General features: G+C 49.2%; 1 protein-coding gene across 2 annotated transcripts in view; it reads left to right on the plus strand.

Moving 5' to 3' along the window:
• DTX2 (deltex E3 ubiquitin ligase 2) overlaps positions 1 to 21,055 on the plus strand; it is a 1,122,618-nt gene that overhangs the window by 114,458 nt on the left and 987,105 nt on the right. For both annotated transcript variants that reach the window (XM_069614954.1, XM_069614953.1), the window contains exon 2: positions 1,007 to 1,392. In XM_069614954.1, the coding sequence (XP_069471055.1) occupies positions 1,098 to 1,392 (295 nt within the window). In that variant the 5' untranslated portion in view covers positions 1,007 to 1,097. The remainder of the gene's footprint in view (positions 1 to 1,006; positions 1,393 to 21,055) is intronic.

The raw sequence follows: 21,055 nt of genomic DNA on the forward strand, positions 1-21,055 counted from the left end.
GTTGTGGGTACACTGCACGTCACTATAGGGATAGTGTTACAGACACGCCTTGTCGACGTCCCATTTTCGACTACGAAAAACAAAATGCAATACTCCAGTGACCACTGGATGTCGGACTATGCACAGCATGTGAATCTAAGCAGATACAGCCATCAGAAATGCTTTTACGGTAAGTAATGCATTGTCATATATAATATATATCACTCTACATAGGATGTCTGCTACATTTGGCTCTCCTAATGTGTTTTTGGTCTACAAATCCCATCTGCCCTAGCCTGGCTAGTCATGTCATTGGAGAGTGGTCATGGGAGTTGTAGTCTCAAACATCTGCAGAGCCACAGGTTGCAGACCTCTGCTCTACATAACGCAAAGGGTATCACAGAGGCCCTGAAAACAAATACATCTAATGATTTTCCCCATTTTTCCTAATGATAAATAAAAGAAAAGTGAGTGAGAAGCTGGAGTTTATTATAATTTCAGCCTTACAATTGGCGCATCCACAACGTATTAGTGTGCAGATTATAAACTAAAGGATAGACTTCACAATGGAGAAATCACACTGCATAATGCAATGGGTATCACAAAAGCACAAACAGCAAGGGCATCTAATTAATCTAATGAAAGGTAACAAGCAGTGTTAACTACTCAATGTGTTTGACAGATAATGAAACGGCTCTACCCTGTTACTTAACCTACAAAGTAAGACTTCAAAGCATTTCAAAAGCTAGGCAGAGAATCAAGAGCAAAAGATTACACAGAAAATCTAAAGTGTACTTTGTATAAAGGCGACACGCAATGTTCAAACGATGGAACAATTCGTTTTTTTAATCATCTCTCTGGATGCAGGGTTGTGACCTGCTTCTCAAAGAAAACTTATCTTTCCTACAAAAGCTAATGGACAGCATGATGAAGAGTCTTTGATGCTCTCAGTTGCATGATTTTATATAAAATGTCACCATGCAATCGTAGCAAAGGAATTGACTCAAATTTTATTTTTATTTTTCAGTCTGGAAAATGGCAAACCAAATAGGCACGTTTGTCCAATAGAATAAACAATCTTCTAACTTCTGAAGGACATTCAGCCAGCCCCTTGAAAGATGGCTGCAGGATCATCCTCCTCTGGTGCTGGCACAGCTGGCACCTCCTACTTCATGCCGCGACAGTCGATTCCCATCGTCGTAGCTGTTTGGGAATGGCAGGATGAGTTTGGTAACTGGAGACCTTACAGCGGGGGTGTATGCAACTACATCGAGCAATGCCTGCAGTTCCAGCAGCAGCCTAAAGGGGTGACGGGGAATGCCTCCACCTGCATATCCCTGGGTCAAGCTGATGCTCACCTTGCACCCTACAGCATTGACATCCCAAGCATGACGCAGTTTCGGCAGGGGACTGGTGAGAATTGTTCTACTCACTTTCATTATAACATTGGAATGTTTTCACTTATTTACATTTGTAAGGTTCCTTTACATCAAGTAAATTGTGTTTCAAAACGCCCACAGTGCAGCAGTGAGGGAACGTGGGAATGAAAAGCAAATGTAACAATGAAAGATAGAGGCAGACCTACTAGACCTTGTGAGCATTCAGCAAGTGCAGAGAGAGGGAGTGATGAGGGAGTGGGGGTTACGTGCTAGGCGTACCACAGAGGGAAGTGTTAGGGAGTAAGCAACTGTTAAGTGATTAGGTGAGGGAGGTCAACTTCCAATAAATAGTTAAGTGCAGGCCTGTGGTGGCATAGGCTAGTGGGTGCCAAGGCAAGTGCTGGCAGCAGGTGGAGGCTGGGGGAGATTGGATGTGGGAAGTCAGAACCCAGGAGGATACATAAGGGCCCTGGTCATCAATCTCAGCAACTGTAGGTTTTAGCAGAGGAGGGTGGAATGGAAGGAGGGGGGGTATTGAGGAGCTTCTGGAATGTGAGGAGATCTGGCTCAAGACAAAGAGGAAGGGGGGGGAGGCTGTTGTATAGGAGGGAGCCTGCTGAAGAAATACATCGGCCACCAGCTCGCTGTTTAGCAAAGCGCTTGACACAGAGTTGGAATGTAAAGCTCTGGAGGGAGAGTATTTAGTTAGAGCCAGTTTTAGATAGCGTGGTCCCCGGCCCCAGACAGCCTTATGGATGATGCAGAGGGATTTGAATTGGATCCATGCAGCAACAGGAGCCAGTGGAGAGTATTTAAGGCTGGAGAGAGGCAGTCCCTGGGCTTGAGGCCAAGGAAAAGTCTTGCAGCCCTATGCTGGATTAGCTGGAGGTGTTGTAGATAAGAGATCCAGAGCGCTAGAGACAATGAGCTTCTGGGGAAAAGTGAGGAAAGGAAGGATTCCTTTGAGGAAGTGGCGTTAAAAGTGGGCCTTCTTGGCAAGGTCCTGAATGTGAGGGAGGAGTTGAAGATGACTCCAAGGTTTGTGGCTTCAGATGAGCCATAGAAGGGGGAAGCACATAGAAGATGGCCAGAGTGGGGGGAAGAAAGAGGGATCAGGAGTCCCATTAGAAAGGATCTCATTCTTGCTGGCATTGAGGCAGAGATCAGTGTAGGACTTGACGGCCGATAGGCAATCGGGAATGATGGAGGAAGTAAGGAGAGGATCAGAGGGACGTTTGAAGACCCATTTGTGTGTCCTCTGCATAACACTGGAAGTTGGGGGAGAAGGTGGAAATCGGGGTGTGCAAGCAGGTGTTAAAGAGCCAGGGAGAAGGGTCGGAACCCTGGGGGACGCCGCAGGTGGAGGTATAGGTGGGGAGGAGAAAGAGCCCAGAATAACCTGGGATGGGTGGTCATTGATGAAGGTTGTCAGCCAGTCCAGTGCCCGCTCTGAGATACCTAGTGTATCTTAGAGCTGTTTTATGAGGATAGAGTGGTTGACCTTGTCAAATACTGAGGAGAAATCAAGTAGAATGAGAACAGCTGGAGAGTTTGAGTCAAGACATGCAAGCAGTTCCTCACAGGTGTTCAGGAGAGCAGATGCCATACCTCTGGATGCTCGGAATCCAGATTGATGGTCGTGAAGGCAACCAACAGGTTCAGTGTGCTGGGTCAGTTGGGAGGGAAGAACAGCTTCTTCAAGACTTTCCCAAGGAAGGGGGTGATCGAGATGGGGCATTAGTTGGCTGGACAAGACTGGTCTGCAGAAGTTGTTTTTCAGGAGGGGTCGCACAAGGGAGTGCTTGAGGGAGGAAGGTAAAGATCCAGTAGAAAAACAGTGGTTGCAGAAATCAGCAAGTTCAGGGGGAAAAAGAGCCAATATTGTCCTTAATGGTTCTGGAGGAACAGGGGGAGACCTGTTTGGAGGAGACCTTCATGGAGCGAACAACTCTGGTGACCTCATCAGGTGTGGAAGGAGAGAAGGAGGAGAAAAGGCAGAAGGGAATGGGAGGCCATAGGAGGCATGGAGGCGGCAGGGGAGGAGGAAAGAGAAGCGAGGTTGTGTGCTCAGTATTTTTGCAGTGAAGTGTGTGGTCAGTGTGTTGCAGAGGGCCTGGGAGGGAAGAGGTGAGGAGGAGACTACGGAAGGGTTGGCTAGTTCCTCGCAGATTTTAAAGAGTTCAGCCATATTGTTGGATGCACCAAAACGCAAGCCTGGATGTGGGCCCATTTCATGGAGTGTCTGTATTGCCTCTGGAGCAGGCGACAGGCCAGTTTGTCAGATGGTGAGCCTGAGGTCTGCCACTCCCCTTCCGCAGCTCTGCACCTGCGTTACAGGCTTCAAGTTCGGAGTCGTAACAGGTGTTACACTTGGAGACGTATTTCAGGCAGATCCGCATGACTGGGGCAAGAATGTCAAGAGTATAAGAGATGTTAAAATGGAGGTTGCTGAGAGTGGAGTCAGATGTACAGTCTGTAGTGGGGATAAAGGGGGATGAAGGTAGATGCAAAGACAGCAGCTGACACTCATTTCTTCGGACGTATGTTCATGAACGAGGTTGCCTGGACTGGGGGAGGTGCGGTCAGATAGCCGAGAGGACCCAGGAGAGAGGAGAGAATGGGGGAGAGCAAAAGATCAGTATGGATGAAGGCATGAAGAGTGTGTCCAGCCGAGTGGGTAGGACCAGAATGGAGAGTGGAGAGTGAGGGGCAGAGGTGACAGAAGAGACTGGATGCCGTAATTGAGGAGTCAAGGTGGATGTTGAAATCGCCCAGGAGGAGTTCAGAGATGTTTGAGGAGAGAGGAGGAGGAATCGCCCCATTCAGAGAGGAACAGGGTGTTGGAGCCAGGTGGCCTGTAGATGGTGGCACTGGTCAGGGAGGACGTGGGAGAGATGACCAGCTTGCTAATCAGGCTCCCAAAGGGGGAGTAAGGTTGTGTGGGTACGAGGGAAGAAGCGGCCCACTCGGGGAAAATCAGAGCAACCCTACCGCCAGCACAGTTAGGGTGAGGCTTGGAGATTATTTCATAGCCATCAGGGAGAAGGGAGTCAAAAGCAGTGACTGAGCTGGCATTGAACCACGTCTCTGTAAGGGCAAGGATATTGAGATCGAGGTCTTCAAAGAGGAAGCAGATGTCGGCAGAGTGTTTGATGGTGTGCAGTCAAAAAGTTGAAAACATATCAAAAGACATAATGTCGAAAAAGAAAAAGTTGAAAAAAAAAAGTCGAATGTTTTATTTTTTTTATTGTATGTTTATTTTGGGGTCCGGGAATAAAAAAAAAGGGTAAAAAAAAAATTCAAAAAGAGGGGGTTGAGGGGAACCCCCCATTTGGAGCAAACATCAATTTAATTTTTTTTTTTTTTCGACATGACTTTCGACATAATGTCATTCGATTTTATGACTATAAACCGTGGATGATGGCAGAGCGAGCATTAAGTATGGCTAGATACAAGAGGTCACTACCGTTTTGAAGGTTTTCCGAGGGATACAGGGGCGTGGTACACCAGTCGGAGGAGGGGGGAGACAGAGAGAGTGGAGATGGAGTAGCAGGTGTGGGAAGGAAGTTGTTGAGGGATGGCAAGCGCCGGTCAAAGAGAGGAGGTTGGGTTGAGGACCCTGAACCCAGATAGTGCCATTGTGATATACATTAATGGTACACCTGGATGATGCAAATCCCGCCAAGACTACTTCCCATCTGGTGCCACCATTAATGGGTGAAGATGTGAGATTAGAGACAAGATGAGGAGTTAGATCTGGAGAAGGGACACAGAAGCGGATATCAGTGACAATGTGGACATAGGTGTCTGCGATGGGTAAGCCAGGGTTATTGGTCAGGATGTCTTTTTGAAAGCTTTTTTCTTCCAGACTTCGTGAGAGAGGGAGGATAGGTGATAGTATAGCAATTAGAAATGTTGGCAAGCCATTGTAAACAATGTATTAGCAAAGGGCTTTAACCACTTTTAGCAAGCTTGATGTTTCTCTCACAAAATTCCTCCCTCCTCATTCCTCAGTGTTTCCCTAAAATACATGTCCATATTAGAATATTCTCAATTCTGTTTGGGAGACACTATTCCAGACTTGGTTTTGCCCTTACATTCTAGAATTGTCATACGCGGAGTTCCGGGCAGAGTTCCAGTCTGCTCCATCCCACACCACGAGAGGACGTGCGTGCTGCTTCCTCTGCTTTTCTGCTTTCTGGCTGGGGCTGGGCTTGGGAGAAAACAAGGCCAACCTCCATAAAAACCCTTCTTCCGCGCGGAGCGCGCGCGGAGTTCCGGGCAGAGTTCCAGTCCGCTCCATCCCACACCACGAGAGGACGTGCGTGCTGCTTCCTCTGCTTTTCTGCTTTCTGGCTGGGCTTGGGAGAAAACAAGCCCAACCTCCATAAAAACCCTTCTTCCGCGCGGAGCGCGCGCGGAGTTCCGGGCAGAGTTCCAGTCTGCTCCATCCCACACCACGAGAGGACGTGCGTGCTGCTTCCTCTGCTTTTCTGCTTTCTGGCTGGGGCTGGGCTTGGGAGGAAACAAGCCCAACCTCCATAAAAACCCTTCTTCCGCGCGGACCGCGCGCGGAGTTCCGGGCAGAGTTCCAGTCTGCTCCATCCCACACCACGAGAGGACGTGCGTGCTGCTTCCTCTGCTTTTCTGCTTTCTGGCTGGGGCTGGGCTTGGGAGAAAACAAGCCCAACCTCCATAAAAACCCTTCTTCCGCGCGGAGCGCGCGCGGAGTTCCGGGCAGAGTTCCAGTCTGCTCCAGTCCGCTCCGGGAGCTGGGGCTGTCGGGCGGACCCACCGACATAAGAGCGCTGCATGAGAACTGCCAGGACACAGAGGTAGGCGTTTAGTGCCCTCACCGCCCAGCGGTTACTCTCTCTTTGTCCTGCCCTGTCACCCACCTGCCACCTACCCCCCTACCGGGGCTCGCCTTTTGTCTGAACCTAATCTGATCTGAACTGAACTGAGCTGTGCTCAACAGAAACAGTATACCGTAGCGAGTGTGGAGCTTAAAAGCGTGCCCTGAGCCCCCTTGGTCTTGCTCAGTCGACCGATCTTGCTATCTGCTGTCACTGACACTTTATCCTCCTGATCCCCATCCCCATCCCACCCCATCCCGCCCTACCTGTTCCTTCCCTTCCCATTCGTCCCTCCCCGGTCCTGTGTCTGCCCCTCGTCCCGTTCTCCGTTCCTTTTTCCCCTTCTCCTTCCCCCCCTCCCCCCTGCCGTCCCTTTCCAGCATCCTTTATCTGAGATGGAGGAAGATCCAGATCAACGCTTATTAAGGAGCCACGTGAAAAGGACCCTACTTCCCTCGAGTCAGCCTCTAGTTTTCAACCACAAGGTTTCCTCAGTCTTAACTGATGGTCCTCTCCAAGACCAACGACAAGGCCCGTCAGCACCAACCGATGATGGCCGCCCCCCCACCGCTTCGGCGAGCGACCCAGGCTGTGCGGGAGCCGGAGGGCCTCCGCCAGGGGGTCTGAGGGTGGCCACATCGCTGACGGTGCACGACGCCCGCTGCTCGACATCTTCGGTTATCACCCTAAAGCCAGCGGCCACCTTTGAAGTGCCCAGTACCCGGGATGATACGGGCAGACGGGCACCAGCTCAGCCCGCTGCAGAAGCGGCGAACTCTACACTGCGGACCATTAATTCTCCTGACCTGGAGAATCCCTGCAACCGGCGGAAGAGCCCGTTCCTTCGGACCACCACGGCCCAGATCCACCTGGCTCAGGAAGCCCAACCGGGCTCACCTGGCACGGGTGACGCTACTCACTCACGGAACCTAACCACACCTATGGACGCCGAAGAGACTACCCTACACCTGTCACCCAGTACGTCTACGCCACCTCTGATGCCAGTGACCACACCGCCCCCTCTAGACCCAACGGGAGCTCCGGAAAACAGGGCCTACGATCCCACGCATTCCCACACCCATATTGACCCTTTACTTGCGATTCCCCTCCCCGAGGAGAGTCCGGATTTAGACTCCGACATCTCCCCTGACACACTGGATAACTCCAGCTCCAAACTCTCCACCAACCATCCTGCAAAAAGACTACCGCATAGGAATAAAAGTAAATTGATACTTAAGCCCACGGCGGTTGCAGCCACAACCTCCAAATCTCTTCCGACAAAGAAACAGCAACATCCAGCGCCCGGCTCTCATAAAGCTAGCAATCAGAATAAAAAGGTCTTTTCACAGCAAACACAAAGGAAAAAGGGCTACGCAAAACTTGCCCTCTCCACCCCGCGTTTGTCCAACGCTCTGATGAACTTTTTCAAGACACAAGGCAAAAGAAAACTATCCAATGACTCTGAACTATCAGACGCGGAAATCCTGGAAGTTTTTGACGAGACCCCTCCAGTGCCCAAATCCAGGAAAATCACAGCTTCCATCAAGCCTCAATTATCCTCAGTCGGGCCAACTCCGCCTCTGAGCACTCACCTTGGACCCTTACTGGAGGCACCAACTGATTCCCATCCGGGCTCTGACTGCCCGTCTGTGGACATTTCGGTCACACCTTCTGACCTGCTGGCGAGGTCCCAACCACCACCCACCCCGGGGCGGGTGGCATCCGCAAACGCTGATCCAATAAATACCACCGGATTGCCACTTCAGGGCTTTACGGACATTCTAGACCTACTACAACCTATAGCAGGGCCACACAGAGAAACGCCCCCCCACCTGCAGGCAAAGCCCGTCTTAACCCCTCCCTCGCCCAAGTTCAGTCACCCAGTCTCCGCATCCCAGTTCTCCTGTCGGGACGACCCCATCTTCGAAACGAGACCACCAGCTTCAAGACCATCGTCTACGCGGGATTTTGGATCCACCAATCCCACTCGTAGACACTCCTTGGCGAACCCCGCATCCTTAGGAACTAGAGACACGCCACTGAGGACGGGAAGAAGATGGGACCTTCCTTCCCCGCCCCACAAAGAGTCCCCTAACAACAGAAAGGATCTGACTACAATCATGTCAGCCATAACCATTGCTATGGCCCCATTCTGCAAGCTGTATGAAACGTTAAGCGACGTCTCAAAGGACAACACGGCCATTTTGGCGAACATCCAGTCAAAGCTTACCTTCTTAGAAGGATATATAACAGCTATCGACCTGAAGTATGACCTAACGCATACAACAAGTCAGGAGGCAGGCTCTGTGTCGCCCATGGCCGTAGCTCCCTCCTGTTTGAACAAAGGCTCTGCACCAACCATACGACTACACAAATCAACGCAGACTTCCCACCCGAAAAATCTTAACGAATCTGCCACAATATTCGCGAACAAGCTACAACCATCGTCAAGCACAAACACGCCCACAGCTAAGAAAGTCCTAAAATTAGCTATGACCGATCAATCTCCCGTCCCAGCCCATCAACGGACCCAACGAAAGGATGAGTTTGGAGTGTTGACGCTCAACCATCACACCGACGCGGGCCCCCCAGCTCGTGGGCCCATTCGAGCGAGCTGCATAACGGACCCATCCAAGGCCTCGGTCCTAACAGAAGACCCCTTAAACTCAAGTCTCATACTGATGGAATCATCTGACGACGCTCAAGCAGTGCTTGAGGTAGGCCCCTCCAAAGGCATCCTCTTACAATCATCTCCGTCTACCACCACCCTCAAGCATTCAGAGGTTCCCCAACTCCAACCATTGACGATTCAGAGTCCCCACAAGCCCACTCAGGGCGTTGGCAATACAGACCCTCCAAGACATGCGATGGCCACACAAAGAAGACCAAGTCCAAGAACCAGATCAACGAAGTCGCCTGCGTCAGGCACCTGCCCAGCCCGACAGCAAGCACCAAAACATGCTGACAATATGAGTGCCAACTCCACCCGCCTCTTCAAGCTAGAACAAATTTCTAGCAAAGACAAATACATCATTCTGAACAGAAGTACTGTCTTAAGGATAACATCGTCCCTACCCTCTCTAAAGAACCTAAACTCGGCTGACTTTAAGTGGATTGAGCCTTATCACAAAGACAATAAGGCGAAAGCCTACCTCCACATCTATGCCTCCGCAATACAAGACATCTGCCGCCAAGCCGGTGAAGACTTAAAAGCCCACGGCTTGTGGCTATCGGAATTACCAACTATGGATCCCAAGATCTCTACCAGAGAAACACACCATAACAAAGGAAGGGCAAGCGCCTACACATCATCTAATCGACATGATAACCGTAGAATTGAACTGAAATCTCACTTCATACTTTCACCCGGGACCCCGAAAACGCGCCTAGACTCACCTGCCCGCTCGACACGACCAGTCTGTGAACATCCCGAGCTAAACCGGTCACCACAGAAAAGCCAATATATTAGAAAACAAGATCCTGCTAAGACTCGCCCGCCCCATTCTCAAGCCCATAGATCACGTCGGGAGAACAGAAAGCTCAGCTGGAGAGACCAGTCCCCGCGAAGAGGCCGGCTTAACTACAGCCCCCGGGCGCAACGGAAACCATCTTCGCCGACGGCCAGCACAAACTCGACAACTCCATCTGGCCCATGGGAATGGATAAAAGACGCTCTATCATTAAAGCGCACTAGATAGCAATTACCAAAAGAAGCTGATACCCAATTCTATCAAAAGGCCTTATCGCTGGCGTCTTGGAACACCAGAGGACACTCCCACCTAACGGATCACAATACCGTAGATCTAGGTCAATTTGACATATTCTGTCTCCAGGAAACATGGCTCCAGGAAAAACCATCTATGGACGGTTATGACATCGTGATCTCGCCAGCTGTTAAAGGCCGATTAGGCCGCCCCTCAGCTGGCCTTCTGATTGGGATACGGTCAGATCAAAACCTAAAACTTATCAAAACAACGGCAAGATCCTATGAGGTGCTGGCGGTCTTAATTGAATGGAACTCGGCTCACGAACTCCCGACACCACAAGCAAAGCAGTCCTCAGTCCTACCGCTTGCTCTGCTTACTACTTATTGGAATCCACAAAGGTCCTCGACGCCACTCTTCTGTCAAACTATTGCTGAGGCAATTGACGAGATTCTTAGTGAATGGAACACCCCCTACCTACTTATCTGCGGGGACCTCAATGCGAAATGCATTCAACCACAAAATATTCCCCGAAACTCGACCATCACCACAGCAGCGGAGCTCAGGGGCCAAGCTTGGATGACTCTGATGACATCAAGGAACCTGCATAACGCTGCCTGGCTTTTAGAAGGCCACCCACATCTACCGACGTGGGAGAGAAATCGGTCTTCTGCCACTCTAGATTACATCTTCGCCTCCCAAGCACTATGTGCAATTATTCAAGATTTTCGCGTAGTCAAAACTCTACCAAGCGACCATAACATGCTAACAGTATCCTGGCCTTCATCTGGCCGCATTGCACCGAGTTACCTGACATCGATTGAAACGAATCCCCAACTAACGCGTCTCCGCTTGTCATCGGCCAACATCAAAATGATTACTCAACAGTACGTCTCAGACATTAAGTCAGAAACGGTTCTCGTTTCATCACCAAGGCCGAACTACCTACCTATGCTTCTCAAGCATAGGCATCATGTGAAACAACGCCCGGCGTCCCCAAAAGCCCATATTCATCAGTATGATAAACAAATAGCACTAAGAAAAAAAGCACTGAGACTACTCAGAAGACGCGCCAAGGCTGATAACACCATGGTTTCATGGGACCGATGGAAAGACGAAAATAAAATCTACAAATCATGGATCAGAGCGCGCCGAGCCGCACTTTACCAGCACAACGCTGAATCAATGATGAGAGTCTTAATGTCAAAGAAAACCGCGGACTTCTGGTCCCTGGTAAACGCCTCCCATGGTATCACAACCTCAACTATGATCAACGCAGTCCCGGAACAAGTCTGGGTCACATTTTTCACCAATCTCTTCGCCAGCCCGCCTTCTACCACTAACACGTCTTTTGATACTACGGCCGCCCCTTGGATCGATCTGTCAGCTCCAGCAGACATAAGTGGAGCCATCCTAAAACTAAAATCTTCACGAGCTCCGGGCCCAGACGGCCTGACGAACATAGACCTAAAGAAACATCACCTGGAATGGTCCAGCTTCATCAGTATTCTGTTCGACCACTGTCGGTCCACTAGAAAGATTCCAGCATCATGGTCCAAAGCAATCATTATCCCAATTTTCAAGCAAGGAAGCAGGGAAGAGCCTCAAAACTATCGCCCAATCGCCCTATTGGACATAATGGGTAAACTTTTTGCGTCACTCCTCTTGTACCATTTCAATCGATGGGCGAAACTGGCCCCCTGCAGTGACCCATTTCAACTAGGCTTCAAGAAAAACGGCGGCACCGCATTAAACATCCTCATACTCACCATTCTGAAAGCCAAAATAAAACAAGGGTCCCCCACAGTCTACGTGGCGTTCATCGACCTCTCTCAGGCATTCGACAAAGTTGAGAGATGTAAACTGTGGAGAAAGCTGGAAAACTGGAACTGTCCGAAAGACGTGCTACTACCAATTATAGCCCTCCATACCAACAATACACTCAGTGTCCGGTTGAACAGACAGGGAGCACTGTCTAAAGAAATCCCCGCTCACAGAGGAGTTAAACAAGGCTGCCCTCTAGCCCCTGCTCTGTTCGTGGCTTTCCTAGGGGACTACAAAGACTCGGAAGCCCAGGTCCGAAGCTTCCCGCCGAAGTTTGGCAACAGTTCCCTCTCACGCCTTCTCTACGCGGATGACCTGATTCTCTTCGATCAAACCCCGATCGGCCTCCAGCGGCAGCTGGACAATCTGGAAGCCTACATGACCACCAACAATCTTCAGATCAATCAGACGAAAACGAAAATCATGATCCTCTCCAGATCGGGCCGCTCCATGAAAAAAACCCGACCTTGGTCAGTCTGTAAAACCAATATTGAAGTGGTTTCGCACTTCAAATACCTAGGTGTGACCTTCGATGGCTCCTCGAAGGAACTCACAATGCAACAACGTCTGTGGTCTAAAACTAAACAACTTACATCTCAACTAAGAGCGATCGACAGAAAGTATGGCAAATTCTCGCTAGTACCGGCCATCAATTTCTACAAAGGCAAAATGGTACCGACCCTGACCTATGGCATGGACGCCATGTTCACTGTTCCGTCCACACTGTGGCGGGCCTTGGAAGCCTACATTTGGAAATCGCTCCTAGGCCTACCCACAGCCATTCCAATCGAAGCCATCAGACGAGATCTGGGCCTTCTATCACTAAGTGCCTCCGTCAGTGGGGCCTCATTGGCCCTCTTCAGGAAGACTCTTATTAAAGACGACCTGCCAATTTCCAACATCATCGGCCAAGAACTCGAGTCATCGAATTGTAAGGCTGTTCAAAATTGGACTCACCTTCAAAAAACCAAACTGGAAGACTTGCACTGTACAGTAAACGACCTGATCTCAAACCCACAAAGAGTCAGTGAAAAATTGAAACTACAAGACTGGATCAACACTTCTGACAAAGCGGCGGCAACCAAGTTCCTTAATCATCTTCCACCGACGTACAATAAATTGAAACTTCCCATGGCGTATTGTCTGAGATTCCCAGACAAAAAGCTTCGCTCTATATTTCTAAGAGCGCGCTTAAATCTGCTCCATACGCGGGAAATCTTAGCGATGAGAAGATTGGCGACCGATACCACATGCAGATTGTGTAAACTTCCGGACTCTACCGAGACCGTTCGCCACCTTCTCCTAAACTGCCCCGCCTTAACTCAAGTTCGGACAGCCTTTCTATCTCCCTTATGGCTCGACTCAGTACTGATCGATGAGCAAACATGGTGGTACCGCCTGATATCTGGGGAAAAATCCCGCTGGGCTGCTGCAACGGCCAAAATAATGGAAGCTGCCTTCAACAAAATCAACGCTGCAACCTAGGCGCTCCATTGGCCATTCACTTCCAGTGGCAAGGCTCCTAGCACCTGATGTCCGCGCCACAAAGAACATTGGAGACCACTAATGCACACGACACACTCTGATTTTGTCCCCAAATCTCTAGATGCTTCCCACTTTTTTTTTTTTTAGGTCGCTTCCTTGTAAAAATCTTTTCTTTGATTATATACAAGTAATAAAAAAAAAAAATTGTCATATATTCTTCCAGTATAAACCCTGGAATACATGTCACAGACTACAAATTTAAAACCAGGACTGGACTACTCTCTCCCTAATGGAAAGAGAAAGGTTGGCATGTGTGCTCTAAGCCAACATTCCACTAAGCGTGTTCACTGCAATGTTCCAAGCACTTTGAACTTATTTTCTAACTTTTTTTTATTAAGCTATATTATAAGGGTATTCCAGCCATGGGGAAGAGAGCTGTAAAAGTTTTTTTTTTAATCATCCATTACCCTCATTATGCACTCTTCATCTCTGGTCAGAAACTCAGTGGGGGCTGTTGCGCCCTCCATCCCCCTTTCCTTTGCTTTAATGCGTCATTTATTTTTAAAACGTGAAGGGGTGCTATCCCATAACTTGTTCTAATAAACTCCTGTGGTGTTGCACAAGGGGTCAATTGTGTCCCTCTGGAATTTTGGGGATGAAATGTTTTAAAAGATGGAATTGTTATTTTTGGTTCTATGTAATATGACACCACACTGAGAAGTAGCTATGTAGTGTTCATTAAACTCAAGCCTAGAAGTTGAATATGTAAAATAGACATTAAAAGCAAATTAATGCCTGACAATAGTTTAACTTTTATTTTGGTTTCTCGTATGGAGCAACTGAACATATAAATGACGTATTTGAAACAATATTGTAGTGTGCAACAATTAAAGCGGTTTTATCAGATGGTGATTTAAGTGTGTGTGTTTTTGAGGCTTCTTTTTGGGTTTTTATCGATTTTTGGATGAAATATCAGATACAGAACAGAGAATTAACATGATGGTGTGGTGATCCATTTTACAAGACAAAGGAATAAGAAACTGCAACCTTTCTCCAGTTGACAAATTAATGCACAGCTTTTATGGTATTCAAAATGTAGCTATGTAATTGCAACATTGACACGGAGCTATGGGTTCTACATGAATACACTGCGGTGCGAAATTACACATTTTAAAATGTTGGTGTAATCGCGGAGATTAGGTTCACCACATTCACTTAACTACTAGATCCTCTCCCTCCCACCGTACTTACCTTTTTGCTGGCACACTTCTTTGTGTGCAGCTGACTCCCCTGTCTCCCTGCAACGCCGGTTCCCTTCACTTACATGGATGGGAACTGGCGCTGCAGGGACCTTCTTTACTTTTAAAAACAAATCTTTAGTCCCCCCCCCACCCACCTGCTTACCATTTAATGAAAGCGGGGGACACCCCTGCATCCCCCGACCCCATTAGAACGAAACGGAGGAGCGGGGGGACACCCCCTGCAACTGCCCCCACAGTTCGCTTTAAAGGGATTTGGGATAGCGTGGTATAATTATTCAACATTTTGGGATGTCCAAAGTTTTAGTACAGCCGAAATTGCAAACGATGATACCATACGTACATTCATTTGTTTTCGACATTTTAGAGTGAAACAGAGCTATGTGGCTCATTATTGCTTGTGCAAAGGATCTACCCCTATTTACAGTATAAGGCAGGCTGATTGTTATCCCCTGTGACACAAGTGGCAAAGAAAATCTCAAGGAAATATCTGTTTGAAAGGAAATGCACAACAATGAATGCTCAACACAGTTAAGTAGTGACGGCTGTTGATCATTTATTTTTTAACGGGGGTGGGAGGGTGTATATATTTCGCTAAACTGTGTGGGAGTAACAATGTACTGAGCGAGCTTGAACCACCAAGGGTGTGTCGAGGGGTTCCCGCCCCCCCGCTCCCTCCTGCCCAGGAAAATATTTTAAACAACGGTTTAAAATGGTGCATTTTGTAGCACTTTTTTGAAAAATTGGGTAAATGTCACAGTTTGCTGTTGGTTTTGTAGCATAACTCACTGAAAAATCCAGTAGATGCAAGTTCCCAACACTGGAGCATTTTTCTGTCATATTTTCATGTTCCCTTTTCCACAACATATCCAAGTATATAGAAAAAAAACATTTTCATGCTGGCTGCACCAATATCTGCCAGCATATCCATGTCGGAACATACTCTTCGCTTGGCACTTAATGCCAGTAAGGTTACTATCATTAAACATGTCCATGCCAGCTTTGCCAATATATGCCAACATCCCCAGACAGGAACATAATTCTACTGGTTTTGCCAGTACAAAAGCCATGTCAAAATAAGAAAACCTGTGAAAACTGTCTTCACCAATAAAGACCAGTTTAGCCATGTGTAATGCTCATACTTCCTTTACCCTGGATGTCAGTAAATAATTCAATGCCACGTCAAAAATGATATCCAGACTGATTGCGCCAATAATGTATAGCCACTTAAGTTTGCTTTACTCTTGATGCCCAGTAGAAAATGCCATGCCACAGTAAGAAGAAATGGACAGACTGGCACATCAAACGTAGGCCAGTCTAGTCATGTAATCACACTTCATGTTTATTTAAATCTTGATGCACATTAAAACCATTAACATATTATATCAATATTTAGACTGGCTCACCAATGTAGGTCAGTCTTGCCATGTAATGACACTTATGTTTGCTTTACCTTTGATTGCCAGCATTGCTATGCTTTGGCTGCTGCACAAATAACCTCCCCTCTACCCCGCAAGCGCACAATCAGTGGCCCACTCCCCAGCACATATGCTTACATTCATACACATTCTTATTTCATTCACACTTACATCCATTCATTGTATGCCTTCGGTTGTAAAAACATTTAACACACACCCTCTCATTGACTTGCAGATATAACCAATCACATGCACGCATACACCCAAACTTTCTTTTATGCATAAAATAAAACCTTTATTTCTAACTTGCAGCCCCAGTTCGGTTGCTGCTTTACATAATGACCCATTGTCTTCCTTGCAGCACAAATAGGAACCAGGAAGTAGAAAGAGCTTTCTGGTTTCTGAAGACATGTACGGTGGAGCGGGAGAGACTCCAACTCCACCTAGGGAGACCTAAATGGGCGGGGAGGTGCTGGAGGGCCCTCTAAGCACATTTAGGCATGCAGTGTACCCAAATGGGCCGTGCAAGGCTGGGAAAGCAAAACATTCCTGTCCTGGCCCATTGGGCGTGCTTACTGGGAGCTTAAACTGTAAGGGCAAACAATGTTTCCCTTTTGACAGTTAAAGCCAGCCCAGCAATGCTATCGCTGGGCTGGCTTTGGCGCATCCATAATGGAGGGCTGTGGTAGGGCGGCACCCCATTGCCCATTATCGATGAGCCACCCCTGCTTAACCCATTCAATGGCTTGTAACTTTTTTGTTACATGAGATTTCTCGGCCAAATTTGGCCCCTTTTTTTCCACATGTAGGCAGTCGTAACGCCACCCAGGAATTCAAGTTTGCTGTAAGGGGGTGAGAGAAAAGAACCAAAAAGGAGAACATTTTGGGTTTTTTCAAAAAATGCCAATAAAATGAAGTCAAAAGAAGCCTGTGGTTTTTTCCTTGTAAGAGCTATCCCAATTTTCCTGGCTTTCAAGAACAGGTTTTCAGAAATACATGGGCTTCCCAGTTTTCCTTGGTGGCTTGGACACACTAGGCCCAAATCTGTATGGTGTGCACATGAGCCAAATTCCTGAAATTCTGCTGTGCGAAAATACTTGGGGTTAACCGTGTTTTAGGTTTCTCCCTTTGTGTCCAGTCGGTGCACCCACACATGTGAGGTACCGTTTTCATCGGGACACCTGTGGAAACTCGGGACGGTAGTCCATGCGGTGTTGGCAGCATGTTTCGGAGTGAAATGTGCAGAAATTGTCGCCCCCCCCCAAATTTGGACTTTGCTGAGGCTTGTGGGTAATAAAATCTGTGCTGATTTGCGCAAGTCAGACCTCTGGATTCCCACGGGTGTCCTCTTTTGGGAAATGCATGGGGTTCACTGTTTTCCTTGCTGCCTTCGACACCCTACACCTAAATCTGTAGGTTGCCCACATGAACAAAATGTGCTGTGCCAAAAGGCTTGGGGTCACCAGCGGGTTAGCCTTTTCCCATTGCGCCCAGGTAGATGCACATATGAGGTACCGTTTTGTTGGGACACCTGTGGGAACGCGGGAAGGTATGTCATCTGTTGTTGGCGATGTGTTTCAGTGGGTGGGGAGAGGGAAATGTCTCTGAAATTTGCTGGAATTAAACACAATTGTCAGACATTTCGCTTTGGCCGCCATGGGGATGGTAGACCCACATGGTAAACAGATGTCCAACCGGGGACATCACCTCCAACCTTCCTGGAGTTTTTGCTGGCCTGTGTTACAGCTTTTCCTCACCAGGGAGTCCCGGCAGTGTGCCAATACCTCCCTGAAGATAAAACCTGTAATGCAGCTCAGCCAGAACTCCAGGACGGTTGGAGGTGATGTCCCCGGCCTTCGACGTCCATTTACCATGTGGGTGTACCATCCACAAGCAAAGCAGCAGCTCCAGGGAGCCCTGTCAGGGTCCCCTTCCCTCCCCCAAGGTAAATTCTGTATGGCAGCCCAGCCCGTGCTCCAGGATCGTCGGAGCTGATGTCCCTGGCCTTGGGCGGCAGACTTCCAGTGTGGGTTGAACGTCCCCAAGTCCAGCAGTAGTTCCCGGGAGGCCTGGGACATTCCCCATCCTTTCCCGGAGGTAGAAGCTGTAACGCAGGCCAGCATGGTTAGGGATTACATACCTGGCCTTGGGCACCTGTCTTCTATGTGGGTTCACCATCCCCAAGAGCAGTGGCTGTCCCAGGGAGCCCCGGCAGGATCCCCATTCCTCCCCGGAGGTGACAACTGTAATGTAGCACAGCCAGAGGTGCAGCCTGGGCTTGCAGACAGTCAATCCACATAGGAGACATCCACTCCCAGGGACACACCAATGTTCTGCTGGCATGGGGGGCAATTTGCGGCCTTCCCCTGCAATTGTGTCCCAGCCCACCAAAATATCTCCACAGACGGCCCTTTCCCACCCACACCACCAACAATCCAGCCCCAGTCTGACCCACCCCACTGACAGTGGCCCCTAACCGTACAATAATAAAAAACAGCACTTGCATAACGTTGCAGCTGTTCAGCTAGAAAAAGCTGTAAACGAAACAAAAAAACATATTTGTTACCTACATCACCCCAGCAAAAACAAATCTTTACTAATACGCTCCGATCACGACCCCCCCTTTCAAACCACCCCTGGTTGTCTACTGAACCTCGCCCCTCAGTGAAAACACATTTGCCCCTTCCTTGTAGCAGAACTCTGACCCCAGGGAGGGCTGCATGAGGTGCCCCCCTCCATTTGGGGTGGGGGGGAGAGGGCCACAACAAAGTTGGGGCAGGCCCCACAATGGATGGGGCAGTAGGTTTTGGGAAAATGGTAGGCTGCATTTTATGGATGCAGGGGGGCTGAGGGGCACCCTAAACAGACAGCAAATTTTGTAATGAAAAGGGGATGGCCCTCCCTCCCACACAAAATGAAGTGTTTTCTTTAAGCCATGTGGTTAGAGGCCTACACAACCTTCGCATGGCGAGGGTGAGTGAGGATAGATCCTGAAAGATCATCACTCTTGTCATGTCGAGAAGGATTTGTGGGGTGCGCCTGGCCTTTTCTAGAATTCTGGCTTTGTCGGCATAATTGTGGAACCGTGCAAGGACTGTTTTCGGTCCACCCGCAGCTCCCCAAGCCCTGTTTATTCCATGGATCTTTGATTCATCAACTGCATCGTCTTTGAACAGGACCTTCACAATCATGTGTAGTCTTTTTAAGGTCCTGCTCGGTTTCCCCTTCCTTACCCGGAAGTCTGAAGATCTGCAGGCTGTTCCGCCGTTCATGATTCTCTAAATCGTCGATCTTTAGATGGAACTACTCCTATGTGGTTTCTATCTCTGCGATCCTTTGGTCCATTTGGGATTCCAAGGTATTAAGGGAGGTTTGGTTGTGTTCCACTTCTAGCCTCTCCTCAATTTTGTCAATTCTGAGTGTTATCTTATCCACCTTTCCACCGATGTCAGCCCTCCTACTTTTCATTTCCGTGAGTAAGGCTGCCACCTGGGCCTTGGTCGCAGCTGCATCTGCCTCCGATGCTGCCATTGCCGAATCCAGACAGGGGTCTACGTCGGAGTGATGAGGAGTATAACCGTATTGAGCCAGCTTCTGGTGAGTGTTCATGTGTCCTTCGCGTGTAGTATGATGGCCGGTATGTTCGATGTTTCCTTTTGAGTGTTAACACATCAGCCTGATTCCTCTGCACGCCTGTGGTCCGTCTTGGTCTCAGGACCCAGTCGCTCTCTTCATATCACGGGGATTCTCGCTCTCCCCTAACGCCAAGAACAGATTTGGAGGGAGGGTACACACCTCCACCATGAGAGCCCAACCCTTCTGAGGGGTCGTAGTCCTGAGTCGGCTGGTTCACTGGCAATTTGCTTGAGGGGGGGTTGCCACCAATGTGAGAAGGGGATATTCAAATTCTCGGAGGATCATACATGCGATCACCTTAGTAGGTCAGCTGGGTATTTTCTCTGCGTAGTCACTATTGGGAGCGTACATAGTTCAATGGGGCTGCATACTGACGACCAGCAGTGGCAGGTGTACCGGGGGAGGGCACACGCCCCAGTCTCGGGGGCGCAACCCTCCGGATAGTCTTGGTGGTACAGCTCGCTAGGCACCTGGTGCTTCACCCGACAATTCTGTGCCGTTTGGTCAGAGGGCTTCAGAATGGTTCCAGGATAGTCATGTTGTCCTGCGGTTCAAACCCCTCGCTCTGCATGTGTTTCGTGTTCACATAGAGGTGAGTTTTTATCGTTGCCTTTCGGGGTATGGGACCGGTTTCGCCATGCACTTCTGTTTGCTGTATTTCAGCTATATACTGCAGTAGTGCCCTCGCTGCACAGGCCCTTTCCTGGTGTGTAAGTCGTTGCACAGTGTCTGGTTTGGCCTAGAGTTGGAAGCAACGGAAGCCGGGGGTCAGAGGGCTTCAGAGTGATTCCAGGAGCGCGTCTCAACAATCGCCTATTATCTGTAAGTGTTAGTCCTTTAGTGCACCTTTCAAGCCCCTTGGCGGGTAGCTAAATAGCAATAGTGTTCACAGGGGGTGCATTTCTCGCGGCTTACTCCATGGGTATACCCCTTCACGGGAGAGCGTGTCTCCTGTTTTAATGTCCGGGGTGGGGGGGTGGCCGCTGGGTCTTTGACGCGTCTCCTGTTGCTGGCATGGATGAAATAGCAGAGGAGGGTCTGAGCAAGACGTTGGCCGTATCCGCCCTGTGGGTTAGGGCATTTGTGAAGATACACTCCACGTTGTGCCTGCGCCCTATTGGGGTGGATTATGTGAGCAGGCTGGGTGCCACTTCGGGGCCCAGCAAGTAATTATCTAGAGCAGTTTCCCCAGTGCCAGGGCCAATGCGTATATCAGTGCAGGCAACGGGGCGCAGGGAAGATCACCTCCCGCCCCTCCGCACATTCCAGACGGGGCCTGACGCACAGGGTCTGCATTTAGTGTCGGCATGGGACCAACGCATCGTACAAATGTGCGTCCCTTCTGGAGCAAGTTCTCCGCTGTGATTAGTCGGCTGAGGCAGCCCGAGCAGGGGGGAGAGGGGCCGGAGTGGAAACTAGTGAGAGTTGGTAGAACTCACCGGCTCTTTCTTAGTGCTCCGCAGGGACGCTATGTCGGGGTTGCGCTCACTCGCCTGCAAATTTCTTTCCGTAATG

Source organism: Ambystoma mexicanum, chromosome 9 (assembly GCF_040938575.1).
Source record: "Ambystoma mexicanum isolate Mex_15411 chromosome 9, UKY_AmexF1_1, whole genome shotgun sequence".
Taxonomy (NCBI): Eukaryota; Metazoa; Chordata; class Amphibia; order Caudata; family Ambystomatidae; genus Ambystoma; species Ambystoma mexicanum.